General features: G+C 50.1%; 1 protein-coding gene across 3 annotated transcripts in view; it reads left to right on the forward strand.

Annotated features, from left to right (window-relative positions):
- Dop1b (DOP1 leucine zipper like protein B) overlaps positions 1-15,940 on the forward strand; it is a 101,544-nt gene that overhangs the window by 53,465 nt on the left and 32,139 nt on the right. For all 3 annotated transcript variants that reach the window (XR_005491035.2, NM_001191660.2, XM_039088417.2), the window contains exons 16-23: positions 247-399; positions 1,753-1,853; positions 2,460-2,650; positions 5,599-7,231; positions 7,964-8,075; positions 9,332-9,520; positions 12,289-12,411; positions 12,709-12,843. Coding sequence is in view for 2 of the 3 variants with exons in the window: in NM_001191660.2 (NP_001178589.2) it covers positions 247-399; positions 1,753-1,853; positions 2,460-2,650; positions 5,599-7,231; positions 7,964-8,075; positions 9,332-9,520; positions 12,289-12,411; positions 12,709-12,843 (2,637 nt within the window). In the remaining variant the exon portion in view is untranslated. The remainder of the gene's footprint in view (positions 1-246; positions 400-1,752; positions 1,854-2,459; positions 2,651-5,598; positions 7,232-7,963; positions 8,076-9,331; positions 9,521-12,288; positions 12,412-12,708; positions 12,844-15,940) is intronic.

The raw sequence follows: 15,940 nt of genomic DNA on the forward strand, positions 1-15,940 counted from the left end.
GGCAATAGCTTCTGGTCTCTCTCAGCGTGTAGCTGTAACCCTATAAGCTGCTCTGATGGGACAGTTGGGGCCCAGCACTGTGCCATGCCCAGGTTATGGGGCAGTTGGGGTGTCTTGACTGGGCAACTTGGTCCCAGCTGTGTCTGGTAACATGATGCTGGGTCTCATGGCTCTAAGGCAGGCTTACATGAGGGAAAGCATGAGTGTTACTGTGCACGCGTGGTCTCCACTCCCTTTTCCCTGCAGAGGGTGGCTCGTGTGCTCTGGAATCAGCTGAACAAGGAGACCCGTGAGCATCACATCACCTGTGTAGAGCTGTTCTACCGCCTGCACTGCCTGGCCCCGACCGCCAACATCTGTGAGGACATCATCTGCCATGCCCTCCTGGACCCCGACAAGGTGAGCCTTGCGTCCGTATCCTCTGTGCTATGGCCGGCTGGCTGCTGAGTCTGTCCCACTTTACCTGCCCAAGCTAAGCCTCTGCTGAGCTCAGTAGACGTCCCAGTGAGCAGTGATCCGAAAGCAGGCTGGCAGATCCCTGGGAATTGAGCTATTGATTTTGGGGTCCTGATCATGCAGTTGTGTCCATATTGAGGCTCACTATAGAATTTTACCCTGACTCCCTAAGAGTCAGGACTTGCAGGCCTCTGGAGCTGTTTGTAAGATTCATAGTTGTAGAGTTATTGACATCCTGAGAGCTTTCTGCCAGTTGATTGGCCTTGTTCTTTAGGGCCCATGGGCCTGATATTTTGAGGGGGCATGAAGAAACTATGTTCTGTGTTTTATTGGACCACAGCACTCGGATGTGACTCTGGACACTGACTGATGCCAAGTCCTTTTAAAAGATTTATTTTTACTTTATGGATATGCTTTGCTTGTATTCATGCATGTATGTATGTGTGTATACTCTGTGTGTGTGTGTGTGTGTGCCTGTGTGTGAGTGTGTGTGCCTATGTATATGTGTGAGAGTGTGTATGTGTATGTGTGTTTATGTGTGTGTGTATGTGTGTGTTTGAGTGTGTGTGTGAGAGTGCGCCTGTGTGTGTGAGTGTGTGTGTGTATGTGTGTGTTTGTGTGAGTGTTGTGTGTGAGTGTGCGTGTGTGTGTCACGCACCCGTGTGGAGGTCAAAGGACAGCTTGGAGTCAGTTTTCTCCCACCCTTGTGGATTCCTGATATTGAGCTCAAGCTACTAGGCTTGGCAGCAAGCACTCTTTACCCCAGAACCATCTCTCCAGCTGCTATGACAGGCCTGTGATCCCTTCATGGGAGGCTGGGGCAGGAGGGTTCCAGGTTCAAGACCCACCTGCACAACTTAGTGGACCTTGTGTCAGAATTAGGAAGGAAGGAAGGAAGGAAGGAAGGAAGGAAGGAAGGAAGGAGGGAGGGAGGGAGGGAGGGAGGCAGGGAGGGAGGGAGGAAGGAAGGAAGGAAGAGAGAGAGAGAGAAAGGAAGAAAGGTTGAAAGGAAGAAAGCAAAGTTGAGAGAGGGTGAGGTAGAACAGGTGCTTGGCATGTTCAAGGGCTCAACCACTAGCACTACAAAAAACAAACAAAGAAACTACAGCCTTATGGTGACTCACACAGAATTAGGATGAAACCAAGTTCCTCCCATTTATTTCTTTTTTTTTTTTTTTTTTTTTTTTTGGTTCTTTTTTTCCGGAGCTGGGGACCGAACCCAGGGCCTTGCGCTTCCTAGGCAAGCACTCTACCACTGAACTAAATCCCCAACCCCCTATTTATTTCTTGATCAAGGGAACAAGGTTGGAAGCTCTGTTTAGATTTTCCGTGATCTGGCACCTGACACGAGAAATCCAGGGTAGTCGTGTGACATCTCACAACCGCTCCTTTGACAGGTAAGGCAGCTCTTCCCTGTGACCCACCACCCTCAGCCAAGGGAGCATTCAGGGCTCCCTAGACATGTGTTAGGCTCCGGAAGGAGGGGCAGTGAGGCTGCCTGCAGGATCCTATATGGGAGCTGTGACCCCTACTTCACCTCAGTCCATGCTGCATAGGACAGGGTACCCACAGTCCTCTAACTTCATGTAGCCCAGTAGGAAACTATTGTGGGGGCTTTAATGTGGGGCTGAGGGAGCCCACCCTCCTCAGAATCCCTGAGAGGCTTTGCAGTTTGCCCAGATGAGAGGATACCCAGGGGTTGAGACTGGTCTAGACCTCAGGCTACCTATTCCCGGTCTTACTTGCTGTATCACTGCCTGTGTGCTTAAGATGTGTTCTCTGGTATATTAGACTCTGCTTTGTCTTTGCCACGTGCCCACTGTGTCTCTACAAGCACAGCCATGAAGCGAGGCACACAGCCTGTCTGTCCCTCGCTTGGTGTGAAAGGCCAGCAAGATGAAGCTCCCTGGGTGGCTAGGTCAAGGACAGGAGCTCACTGCAGGCCAGGACGCCTGGCATGCAGGGGCAGCAGAATGGGAGCTCGATGACATCTCTCCCCACAGGTCCTTGTTTGTTGTTCTGGATAGCCTGGCTTGCACAGACGGTGCTATCAGTGCAGCAGCCCAGGGCTGGCTGGTTCGAGCGCTCTCCCTCGGGGATGTGGCACGCATCCTCGAACCCATGCTCCTGCTGCTGCTCCAGCCCAAAACCCAGAGGACCTCCATTCAGTGCCTCAAGCAGGAGAACTCAGCCGGTGAGCAGCCTCACAGTCCTGGGATAGGGGTGGGGGAGGCCAGCTGGCACTGCACCACACTGCGAGGGCACACACAGCTCACTCACATCTGGTTGAAGTGCCACAGGAACTAGCACTTTGCACTGGTAGATGTGGGTTGCTGCCTTCACTGAAAAGTCAGTGCTTTGTTACTGAGAAGACATATTTGAGACACGCAATATATATTATCATTAGCTATGGTCACCTTGCTGTGCATCAGGACACTAAAACCTCACCCTTCTTGGTTAAGAGTCTTCATACCTTCTGGCCAACATGTCCCCTTGCCTTCCTCACCCAGCCTCTGGCAGCCACCTCTGCTCTTGCTTCACCTCTTTGGGAATGGATTCTAAATGTTGTCACTGTAAAAGAGGTGGTGAGGTGTGTTATGGGAGTGGTTTGTTTAACCAGCCATGATAAATATGCTCATTTTAAAACCATACTGCATCCTGTCAAGATGTGAACTTGTTATCTCCCAGTGATACATTTTTTCAGGTTAGCAGCCCACATTTAAATAAGCACAGGGATGCTGGATTGTTTCACGGGAGAAAACAATTCATGTGTCTCTCATGCCCAGCAGAACACCCTCACCAGTGTCCCAAAAGCTGACCGTCCCAGCTTAGCAGGGGTGGGTGCCGTATGTAAGCACCATTGTTATTGGAGGTTCCCAAAGCCTCTGCATAGATTTGTACCCCAAATGTGGGATAATTTCAGGTGACTGAAAATGTCACATTAGTGTAGAATCTGATCAGTTGTCTTGTTTGTCCTAGTCTTAGAGAAACAGTGCCACCCTGAGGTGGGTGAAGGGAAGGACATGGCCTCCTCTGTGCAAGGTTCTTCTGAACCTGCCTGTACCTGGGCTGGGCCTGAGGGAGGAGACTGAATTCGTCCACATCCTAAGAAAGGGATGATTAGAGAACGATACACCACGCACCTTCTTCACTGCACTCTGCACGACAGCTTACAGCTTTAGTGTTTCTTTCGTCCTTTGTTTTATATGTGTGTGAGAGAGGAGACGTGTGCCCCTCCCACACACACATACTGTATGGGCACATGCGTGCTGTGGCACCTGTGCAGAGAGGGCTTTCTTCTCACTGTACAAGTTCCCACAATCGAGCTCAGGTCATCAGGCTTTGTGGAAAGCAAGCTATCCTACCGGCCAACTCTTGTCCCTCTTCTTCCCCCTTTTAAAAAAAACGACCCCAGTGTGTTCAGATTCTGTCTCTGCCCTTCCCGTTTCTTTCCTGGTGCTGATGTGGCTGCTCCCTGGCAGTACCAGAGAATGAAGAAAGGGAGGTGCTGCCCGCCCTGCCCTGTCTGTGCCACTGTGGTCTGTGTGCTCACAGGCTGCACGTCTCTGGTTTCCGCTTTTCCTTCCTCTCCTTACCCGGCAAGTGTTCATGCCATAGATTGTTGAAAGCTACTTAACCAAGAGAATTGAGGGGCTGCAGAGACGGTTCAGGGATTGAGAGCACTGGTTGCTCTTCTAAAGGACACAGGTTAAATCCCAGCACACACATGGCAATTAACAACTGTCTGTAATTCCAGTTCCATGGGATCTGACACCCTCACACAGACATGCATGGGGGCAGAACATCAATGTAAATTGAATTAAAAAGAGAAAGTTGATATTGAAAAGTGCTGTCTATGGTCTTATTGCAGAAGTAGCACTGTCTATTTTACAATGTAGGAGTGGCTGAGCATAGCAGCTCACACCTATAATTCTAGCACTTGGGAAGCTGGACAGGGGAGCATCACCTGGAGGCAGTCTGGGCCATTTAGTAAGTTCCTGTTGAAACCAAAGGTGAATCAAGCTGGCACAGCCGAGAAGCTGGCATGCATCTACATGAATGCCAAATGCGTGTCCAGCCCTGGGAAGACAGTCCCTGGAGCAAGCTGCCTAGGGTAACTAGCTGTATCTGAGGGTGCTGAGCTCAGACACCTGAGATCCCCTGCCTCAGACACCAGCCTCAGGCCTCCACACATGCGTACACACATGTACCCACACACATCTAAGCATACAGTACATATACATGCAGAAACACCATGAATGCACACATACACATGCAAAAGAAAAAAGAAAAAGTCCTCCAAGAAAATTCAGAAGTAAAGGCATTACGTGGAGTCCCATGGTGCAGCCAGTGAGCTGGGCACTGCTCGTGGGTGCCCCTCCTCTCCGTCTGTTTATAGCTGTGAGCACTGAGTGTTCTCCATCGTGTACAGCTGCCGTGTCTCTGGATCTTCCCTCTCCCTTCTCCCGTACGTACCTCATGGTCATGGGTATTGACACAGGCTCCATGGCCCAGCAGCACGTCTGTTACAGGTGTGCTTCTAACCATTTCCCTGCACTCTTGCTGTGGCTCTAGGGCTCACTTCCTGTTTTCTCCACTGACTATTTCAGCACGTGCCCTGTCCTCATGTTTCTGTGGAATGCACTTCCAAAGAGGGAATTCCTAGGAAAAAAATCATTTATATTTTTCCAAAGTGCTTCCTCCTAAAATTATGATTAAAAAAAAATGAAGTGTACAACAGATATGGTAGCCTATAACTTAGTAGGGTCGGTAATTAGAGGACAGACTGTATAATTGTCTCAAGAAAAATAAAAAACCAGAATTTGACATAACAAACCTGACAGTGATGCCCACAATCCCTGAATATTCCTAAGAGCCATGGTGCCCATGTGGGCCAACACCAAGCTTTATGCAGTGCTGGGAATCGAACCCAGGGCCTTCAGCACTCTAACCTGGCACTCTCCCAACTGAGATGCCCCTCCCAGCTACGGGACAAATGTAAATTGCTGTGTCTCTGTTCTGTCCATGATGTAATCTAGATGCAGTTCCAGTGGACATTGTCTGCTTTAAGCCAAAGATCACCTCAGAGCTAATTTGTCACCTCTAGCCATTCTAAAGTCTTTGTCGTTCTGTGATTTCCAGAGGGCCTACACCGTTGGTTTAACAGGAAGAAGCCGGCATGCAGAGAGGCGTGTGGTGAATCTGAGCTGCAAGAGGGCGCCCCTGAGGAACACCTGCCTCGAGGCCAGTTCACCACAGTGGATCGAGAAGCCATCTGGGCTGAGGTAGAGAAGGAACCAGAGAAATGCCCTCCAAGAAGTGATCTGAGCGAGGAAGACCTGCCCTACTACGTGGACCTTCCAGATAGGATGGCCTCTGGGGGTGGGGATAGCAGTGAGCACACAGAGTCTGCAGACACGAGCTCTGGCCACACTGACAGTGAAAACACATCCACTTTCTCCTCTCCCTCCCATGACCTGCAGGACCTAAGCCACGAGGAGAACTGCTGTGCTCCCATCCCCGTCGGGGGCAGGGCATACTCCAAGCGAGCAGCCTTGCTGGCAGCCTTCCAGCCAGAAAGCCCCAGGTCTAATGCCAGGTTAAGCCTAGTGCGAGCAGACTCAGACAAGACACAGGCTTCCGAGTCATTTTCCAGTGATGAGGAGGCTGAAGTGGAGCTCCAAGCCATTACCACATCGAGGCTGTTGAAGCAGCAGAGGGAGAAGCAGGAGACAGTCGAGGCCTTGTTCAAACACATCTTGCTCTACCTGCAGCCCTACGACTCCCAGAGGGTCCTGTACGCCTTCTCGGTGCTGGAGGCTGTGCTTAAGACCAACCCCAAGGAATTCATTGAGGCTGTGTCCAGGACAGGCATAGACACCAGCTCCACTGCGCACCTCAACCTCATCTCCAACCTCCTAGCTCGCCACCAGGAGGCCCTCATTGGCCAGAGCTTTTATGGCAAGCTGCAGACCCAGGCCCCTAATGTCTGCCCCCACTCCCTGCTGATTGAACTCCTTACCTACCTCTGCCTGAGCTTCCTACGGTCCTACTACCCCTGCTACCTGAAGGTCTGCCACAGGGACATCCTTGGCAACCGGGATGTACAGGTCAAGAGCGTGGAGGTTCTCATTAGAATAACTACACAGCTGGTCTCCATGGCCAAGTCCTCGGAAGGGAAGAATGTGGAGTTTATCCACAGCCTGCTGCAGAGGTGCAAGGTCCAGGAGTTTGTCCTGCTCTCACTGTCCGCGTCCATGTACACCAGCCAGAAGCGCTATGGCCTGGCCACCGCCGACCGGGGAGGCAGGGTCTTTGTGGAGGACAGCCTCTTTGAGGAGAGCCTCATCAATCTGGGCCAAGACCAAATCTGGAGTGAGCACCCACTGCAGATTGAACTGCTCAAGCTGTTGCAGGCCCTCATCGTCCTGGAGCACCACCTGGGCCAGGGTCAGGAGGACTCCGAGAGTCAGCCGGCCCTCTCCCGAGAATGGCAGAGGGCTCTTAACTTCCAGCAGGCCATCGGTGCCATGCAGTATGTGCAGCCCCACCCCCTCACCTCCCAGGGCCTTCTGGTCTCCGCTGTGGTGAGAGGTCTGCAGCCCGCCTATGGCTACGGCATGCACCCCGCCTGGGTGAGCCTGGTCACGCATTCCTTGCCATACTTTGGGAAGTCTCTGGGCTGGACAGTGACTCCCTTTGTTATCCAGATCTGCAAAAATTTGGACGATCTGGTCAAGCAGTATGAAAGCGAATCAGTCAAGTTTACTGTCAGGTATGCTGAACTTGATGCTTTTATTGGCAGAGTTTGTAATGAATGTCTGTGTTGCCAAGGCTACTAATTGAAAGATAATCAACCCCCTCAGAAGGCTGGGGGTGTCATCAGCACGAGTGTACATGTTTAGATCCTTGTCTGGTAGAGTGCTTTCCTGCTAGCGTCTATAAACCCATAGGTCCAGTCCTCAGCACTGCATAGAAACTGCTCTCAAGGCCATCCTGGCTACATAGTGGATGCGCTTGGTGCTAATTGATACCCTGTGTAAATAAACTACACAGTGACCCAAGCCTTCTCAGAGGTGCTAGTCAGTTAACTGTTAGTTTTGCAAAATGGAAATAAAACCAGAATCCACTTTAGAGTAACTCTAAAACACCTTAAACCATTTTTCAGTAGTGACTTTATAACGTAAAGCAACACCCAAGGTGCCTGTGCTTTAATTTCAGGAGCCCAGTCCATCAAACACAGCCAGTCTCTGTGTTCTGTGTTTACATGTCAGACTGGAGCCCTCATGGCCTCACATTCTCAAAACCAGTTTCTCATTTTTAAATATTCTTCTAATATGTGTGTGTGCGTGCATGCATACGTGTGTGTGTGTGTGTGTGTGTGTGTGTGTGTTTTGAAGGACAAGTTGGGAAGCCGTTCTTTTCTTCTAAGTTGGTTCTGGGAACAAACTCAGGTCACCCCCAACCCTGTTACTTTATTTAGCAGTTTCTCATTTCTTCTCCACAGCACAACCTCAAAGAAGGAAAACATTTCTCCAGATTACCCACTCACTCTTCTGGAAGGCCTTACGACCATTAGCCATTTTTGTCTTTTGGAACAGCCTACCCAACATAAAAAGGTACCTTCCCCCCTGGACTCGTAGGCTAATTGCTTGTTAAGAATGGTTGTCTCTCCTGGGCTATGACTGTGTTAAGTATGCAATGACATATGAATGATGAAAACGTCATGTAAACATATATGAGGCACAATTGAGAGTATAAATGTTGAGTTCCACACATGTGTGCAGTATGCAAATACATGCAAGATGTGCAAATGTGCACACAAACATAGGTGTGTACACATGAGAAACAAGTGTCAGTGAGTTCCTTCAACCTTTGCCCACTATTCCATCAGCTGCCATCGCCGTAAGATACAAGGCAGATTGATTGATTTTAGGCTTACTTAACTTCTGTGCAGGTGTGCTTGTGTGTGTGTGTGTGTGTGTGTGTGTGTGTGTGTGTGTGTGTGTTGCATTGGCACATTCCTAAGCCTGTTTACATGCATATGGAGACCAGAGGAAGATTTAGGCTCTTTCTCTGCTGCTCTCTAACTCTTTGCCCAACAATAAGGTCTCACTGAGCCAGAAGCTGTCTGCTTTGGCCAGTCTGGCCAGCTGGCCAGTGAGCCTCCAGTACTGAAGCTACAAGCATACAAAGTTACACCCAACTTTTTAAGTGGATGCTGGGGATTTGAACACATGCCCTCAGGCTTGCACACAAACACACTTCTTGCTCATTAAACCATCCTTTACCCTGCACTTGTCTTAGTCTAAGTGATTTTTTTTTTTACCTCCTGATGTCGTGATATGATGCTTATGAAATCTGAGGTGGCTGCTTCACTCTGTCCAGTTAAGTCTCAGGACAACCTGGGGCTGGCGGAGCATTCCTGTAAGACCACCAGCACTTAACAGTGCTTAATGGTGAAGGAAGAGGATCAGAGCTCAGGGTCATTTTTGGCTGAGTTAAGTAGCAACTTTGAGATCAGTCTGGACCACATGAGACCCCCTCTTAAAAAACAAAACAAAATCTTAAAGTACACAGAGGCAGGTGGATCTCTGTGAGTTCAAGGCCAGCCTGGTCTGCATAGTGAGTTCTAGGACAGCTAGAACTACATAATAGAGAGCCCCTATCTCAAAAAAAAAATTTATAATTTGAAGTTACACGTCAGCTCAGTCTCTGCGAACAAGCAAGGGGTTGATACATACAGGGGCAGATGCCACTGGCAGGCGACCATGTGGGCAGTGGCCCACCCTACATCCCAGCAGCGCCACCATCCCCAGGCAAGAGGGGGCTTGGCTGGGGCAGGTGAGCCTCAGGCACCCATTTGAACTTTCAGACCGCTGCTGTAAGCGATCCGATCAACTTGAGAAATGCCAAGAACGCCATTTTGGAAGAGCTGCCTCGAATAGTGAACACCATGGCCCTCATCTGGAATGTTCTCAAGAAGGAGGAAACTCAGAAGAGACCGGTGGATCTCCTGGGAGCCACAAAAGGATCATCCTCCGTCTACTTTAAAACCACCAAGGTGAGGCCTTTCTCGGGTCCGTTGGTTTGTGTGTTTACAGAAACTTAAACTCACCCACCACAGCCTCCTGAGAGCTGGGGTTACAGCTGAGCATCACCATGGCTGCTTTTCTCTCTCCCTGCATCGTTCCCACGTCTCTGTGAGCCGGGTAAAGAAAGAAAAAGATGTAACTATAGAAACCTATATGCAGATAATCATAAAATGCTTAGTGAACCCACAGTCCAAATCACATGGAGAAATCTCCCCTTACGGTAACTGTGATGGCGCATGATGTAATTCTCGGCATGTTAGAAGTGAAAGGAAGATCAGGACCTCAGGACTAGCCTCATCTACGAACTAAGTTTGCCACCATCTAGAAATACATATGAGACCCTTTCTCGTGAAAACCAACAAACCTTCTCTGTGTTCAGCCTTTCTTGAAAAACACTGTTTATAAAATTGAAGTCTGATGATTGGTCTAGTCCCCACCTGAGTGTCCGCGACTCTCTGCTTAAACATGGCTTATTCCTCAGAAGTGCGTCAGAAGCCTGGGGTGTGGGGGCCTGTGAGAGCTTCTTTATCTTACTAAGCAAACACCTTCAGAACATCGAGCCTGTTAGTTTTTTATGTCTGTCTCAGAAGACCCCAGGCCCACGAGCTGGCCTGTGATTATCTGATACTGTCTGTGGCAGCTCAGAATTATCAAGCACAGGAGTTGGGTGGCCCTGGGCACCAGGCCTGGCTTTGGGCTCACAGTGACCAGTGATGGACAGGCACATGCAGAACATCCCCTCAGGTCCAGACATGCTGGACACAGTGCTGTCCTCTGGGCACAACATGCCATTGCCATCTTGAAATCAGAGCAGTTGGAATTGGTTCTACAAGACTCTGACTCCTGCTTTTGTATGTGGTGGAGAACATGCACCACAGACCCAGAGCTGTGGAGCTCCACCCGCTCTGAGAAGATTTTTCTCCTGTGGTATAAGTTGCCTGTGTTCCTGTAGGTAACCCCAGTTAAGTTCCTGGGGTGGAGGGAATTGGTGCGAGGGCTCAGTGGGTAAATTGCCTGCCCAGTGACCTGAGTGATTCTCCAAAGCCACACAAAGACTGAAGCAAAAGACACCTGAGGGTTGTCCTGTAACCCCCACAATGTGCTGTGGCACACGCATGTGTACACACGCACACACACATATCACATCTCTCACAAATTATAAATAAAAACCGGAGTTACTGAATTCTTTAAAATGAATAAGCTGGGTGTGGTAGCACACATCTTTAATCCCAGCACTCGGAGGAAGAGACAGATGGAGCTCTATGGGGTTAGGCCTAGCCTGGTCTCCATAGTGATTCCAGGCTACATAATGAGACTCTACCTTAAGGAAACTCTTGGTTTCACCAAGCTGGACATCATTTCTTGGTCTGTCACGGGTGCCCTTTCTTAGCGACGCCCACGCTGGCTCACACTGTGTATGGAGAGCTGCTCTAAACAGGCCCTGAAAACCCTTTGTTCTGTCTGAGCCTCAGTTTCCCCATCTGTAAGAAGAGCCTGTTACTAAGCAATTTTGATAAAGGAAAACATTTTTTGTCTACTGTGAAGCATGAGCATGAGGACACAGCACAGTGACCTCTTCCAGGTACCATGCTCATGCCCTGTGGGCCAACCCGGCAAAGCCTCTGCCCTCACGGCAGAGGGAGGCACTCCCGAGGAGAGCCGGCATGTTGCTGCAATGGTATATGGCGCTGCCTGGTCTGTGCTGTCAGGGAGGGTGCAGAACTGGGCACAGTGCAGATCTGAGACCATGGAGGGAGGGCTGAACCAGAGCAGAGTGTTTGGGGCAGGGAAGGCCACAGGCCAAGGGCAGGGAGAATGGCTGCTTGCAGGAATCTGGGGAAGCCAAAGGCAGAGTATGGATGAGGCTAGGCCAGGTTCCAGCCTTATCCTGAACTGCTTAACTGATACAGTTTGATAAGGGCTGCATACTTTTAGAACTTGAAAATTAACTTTTCTAATGATTTTAAGCTCTAGTCCCTGCTGCTCTAGGTAAACCTGGGCCGTGGGATTTCTGTGAGACTTCTGTGTAGGTAGTGAAGCTCAGTGGGACAGCACTGGCCAAGCATGCTCCAGCATGTTCCAGACCCCGGATCCAGTTCCTGTACTGCAGAAACATGCACTCAAACAGGCACATGCATAGGTACACATGCACCCAGAGGCATGCACAAATGCACACACACAGATATACAGGCATACGCAGGTACACACACAGGCATGCACAGGTACACACACAGGCATGCACAGGTACACACACAAGCATACACAGGTACACATAGGCGCACACAGGTACACAGGGGTATATATACATACACAGGTACACTCACAGAGGTACACACAGACACAGGTATACACAGGTACACACAGAGGTATACACACAGACACAGGTGCGCACACACACACATACACACACACACACACGCACCAGTGGTCAGGTTTAATTGCCCCTCAGTAATATTTACCATCTTAAGACTCTGACAAGTAGCTCATCTCACCTCACTGGGTCCCCATCCTGGCCACTCACTGTGCCTTCCCTCTGCCAGGGGTGGCATGACCCATCTCACATCCAGAGGAGTCGCAGCCCCTCCTCTGTTCCAGTGGTGCTGTGAAGCCCACTGATGTCATTCTGAGTCAGCTCTTACCATAGCCAGCAGTTAAGTGTGCCTCAGGTGAGGGCCCTGATGCTACTCTGGGAAGACTTTTTTTTTTTGCACTTAACTCTTGCTTTTCTTTTTACCAGACCATAAGACAAAAAATCTTAGACTTGCTGAACCCCTTGACAGGCCATCTCGGGGTTCAACTGATAGCCGCAGTTGCTACAGTGTGGAGCAGAAAGCAGTCGCGGCGCCACAGCAAGACCAAGGTAAGAAGCTGGAGCGGGCTCGCAAGGTGGGCTCAGTGCACACGATGCCTGCTGATTCCCACTGTCCTCCAACCTCTGCATGCACACTCGCAAGATAAAAGGTGGAAGGAAATGGGTGGAGGACAGTTGTGGAGAAGCTCAGGCCTGTGCACACTCACAGACAGGAACTTACCTCCACACACACTACAATCACATCAGACTTCTCCAGGGACAGCCACTGCGGAAGGCTGTGCTGTGTGTGTGCTGTTTTGCCTTTATCTTCTGTAAGCTTTCAAGGAACTCTCTTCTTCTGGACAGATGGTCCCCGTGGCAAGCGCGTCCCAGCACACCCTTGTCGACCTGGTGTGTGCTCTCAGCACTCTGCAGACAGACTCAGTGCTGCAGCTGGTGAAGGAGGTGGTGAAGAAGCCAGCGCAGATCAAAGGGGATGAGGTGAGGTGCCCTGTGGAGAGGACGCACCCTGGGAGATGTACAGGCAGGAGGTGGGAGATCTACAGGAAGTGCCTCCTTCCTGGTGCTTCTTCCTACTGTTGCGGCCAGCTGGGAGAGGGAGAATTCTTTGGGTTGTAGAGCAGCGCTGTATGCATTGAAGGAGGCATTCAGAGTTCGGGCGCTGCTGTTTCTTAGTGGGAGCTCCCTGAGGTCAGCTTGCCGTCCCCATGTCACACACCCTGCCTGGTGCTCAACTCTTAGCACCTTCTAGAAAGAGGAAATGGCACCTGCCTTCAGGAGCTCCACAACCTGAGAGGTGCAGAAAGTAAACAGAGCCAGACTCTGTCAGGGGCGCAGGCCTGTGGGATTCAGCAGTCATCAGGGCAGCAGGAGGGGCAGGAGGGGCAGGACTCAGTCGGATTTGGTGCGTGTTGATGACTAGAGGAAGGAGAGACCAGACATGGACAGCAGCATGGGGGAGGGTAGCAGATGAAGGAGAGAGGTCTCAGCGGAGCAAGCGTAGAAGTTAGCCTGTACTTCTCGCAGAGAAACAGAGGCCAGCTTTCCTGTGGTCATACGTCAAAAGGGGTAGCCATATGTCCGTCCCTGAGAACATTTCTGAGTCTCACACGTGGGAGCACTAAGTCCTTAGCTCTTATGAGAAGGTGCTGTAGGAAGGCCAGGTACAGAGCTGTGCTTAGAGACCATGAGGGATGGCATCCATTCTTGTGGCAATCGTGAGCTTTCCCTGCAGGGAGCTTCAGAAATCATCCTAGTGACACAGCTCGTGTATGACTCAAGTCTCGTGTGTGAAAGAGGGTCTAGAAGAGCTGTTGTGCCGATGGCCCTAGCTTTTACAGTACAAAGTCAACAGTTGGCCGCGAGAGTGTGTCGAGGGTCAGTTGAAAACAGTGAGAAGACAGAACTTACCCAGACAGTTGGGGAAGGGAGAGATCGATGGCAGGGGTTGCGGTGAAGCAGACAGCTTTAGAGTATGGTTGTAAACCAGTTCTACTTGAAAGGAAACAAGAAAATAGTTTGTCTGAGTCAAATTTGAGTGATCATGTTCTGAGAAGAAAAACAAACTATCCTGAGGGACGTGCCCCACTGTGAAAAGGTTCCGTGGTTATATAGTTACAGGGCAGAGGGGAGTCAGGAAGCCGCGTATTGACAGATTCAGTGGTGCAGCCACCAGCAGGAGCTAGGGCGTCTCCGCTGTAGTTCAGATGGTGACTGCGTTCCAAGACTGACAGTCAGATCCAGCAGCTTACTCAGGTGCCTGTTAAAGGAGCTAAGGCTAGCTCCAGGTGGCAGGCTCCTTCTCAGCCACTGACCCTCCCTCTGAGGTGAGACTTTAACCCTGAGGGGGCCTCACAATCTAATGAGTCCTTATCAAGACCATCCTTAGTCATGCACACAGACTGCACACACAGGGAGTGCAAGCACAGGGACTGTATTCACACAGACTGTATACACATGGACTGCAAGCACACGAACTGTATACACATGGACTGCACACACACGAACTGTATACACACTGACAGCACATACATGGACTGCACACATATGGACTGCACACATACACGGACTGCACGCACACGAACTGTAAACACATGGACTGCACACATACAAACTGTATAGATACAGACTGCACACACATAAACTTCACACACATGAAATGTGTACACACAGACTGCACACACATGGACTGCACATACATGAATGTGTAATCCACACATGATTTGGCAGCATAGTAGACTGAAATGTGTTGTTTCAGTTTGTTTTATCTAGATTCTAGGTTGAAAAAGAAGGAAGGTCACAGTAAACATACTTGAAAGGTGGATTAGAGAATCAGCCAAGTGCTTGCGGCCCCAGGTCCAGGGACACAGACCACTTGCATGGCTGTTAGTCTGCCTGTGGCTCTCCCAGAATGTTGGCTGTTAGTCTTCACCCAGTGCTGCACCTAGACATTAAAGTAGGCTGGCCATCGAGAGAAGCGAGGACTGAGAACCCTGAGTGACACCAGGAAATGGCGCCTCCTGGGGCCTTGTCAGGCCAGCTCTACTTCCACAGAAGCCAGGGCCGCGCCTAGGAGACAGCACACGCTCCGTGTAGCCAGCAGTGGGGCCTCTTTGGGTTGTGTTTTTTCAAGATACTATAAAGTCTACAGAAAATTGTAACTTCTTGTTTAGAGGATGTAAAGAAGGAACCAGATTTTATCTGTCTGGTTGAAGTTTGGTATTTCTCGGTTATTTTAGTTGAACTTCTATAAATAGCTTCCTAAGAGGAATTTGGAATGGGTTTGTTATTTTTCTCCTATAACTCCAGCTAGTTGGGACTTGATGATCTCTGAGCTAGGCAGCGCAAACTCTTGCACTAAGGACTAAACCCTGTCTTGCCAAGAAGCCATTCTGTGCACTTATGAGGATCCACGTTCACCCCAGCTCTCTGTTCCAGAAGTTGGGAGGGACCTCGAAGACATGGTTGTCCAGGTATATGCTAGTGTTGCTAGTGTGTGTTTACACAAAAGAGTCTTTGGCTCAAACCTGTGTCACTGAAGCACAATTCTTATCAGAATAGACAGACAACTGGAGGAAGGGAAGACATATGTATCTATCTACTAATGGCTTCTGAGGCTCCGTCCATTGTGGTAGGGGAGGCCTGGCAGGGCCACTCAGCTCATAGTAGCAGCAGGAGCTTGTGTGGAGACTGTTCATGTCAGTCCACAGCACTTCCAGGACCAGGATGTGACCTCTAAAGGTCTGCCCCCAGTGAGAAGCCTCATCCACCCACCAAGGTCCAGCGGACTACCAAATAGCACTTCACTTTGGGAACCAGTGTGTTCCCATGGGCTTGTGGGAGATGTTTCAGATTCAAACCTTAGCAACTACAGCCCTGTTGAGTTTTCTGTTGAATTCTTTGACAGTCTCCCTTCCCACCCACTTACAGTGAGTGGTGTTGCTGTCTTTCCCTTCCTACCCACTTGCAGGGACTAGGTGTTGCCTGCTTTCCCTTCCTACCAGCCTGCAGTGGTTAGTGTTGTCTTTTTCCCCTCCTACTCACCTGGAATGAGTGGTGTTGCTTTTGAAAGAGCGTA

Source organism: Rattus norvegicus, chromosome 11, assembly GCF_036323735.1.
Source record: "Rattus norvegicus strain BN/NHsdMcwi chromosome 11, GRCr8, whole genome shotgun sequence".
NCBI lineage: Eukaryota > Metazoa > Chordata > Mammalia > Rodentia > Muridae > Rattus > Rattus norvegicus.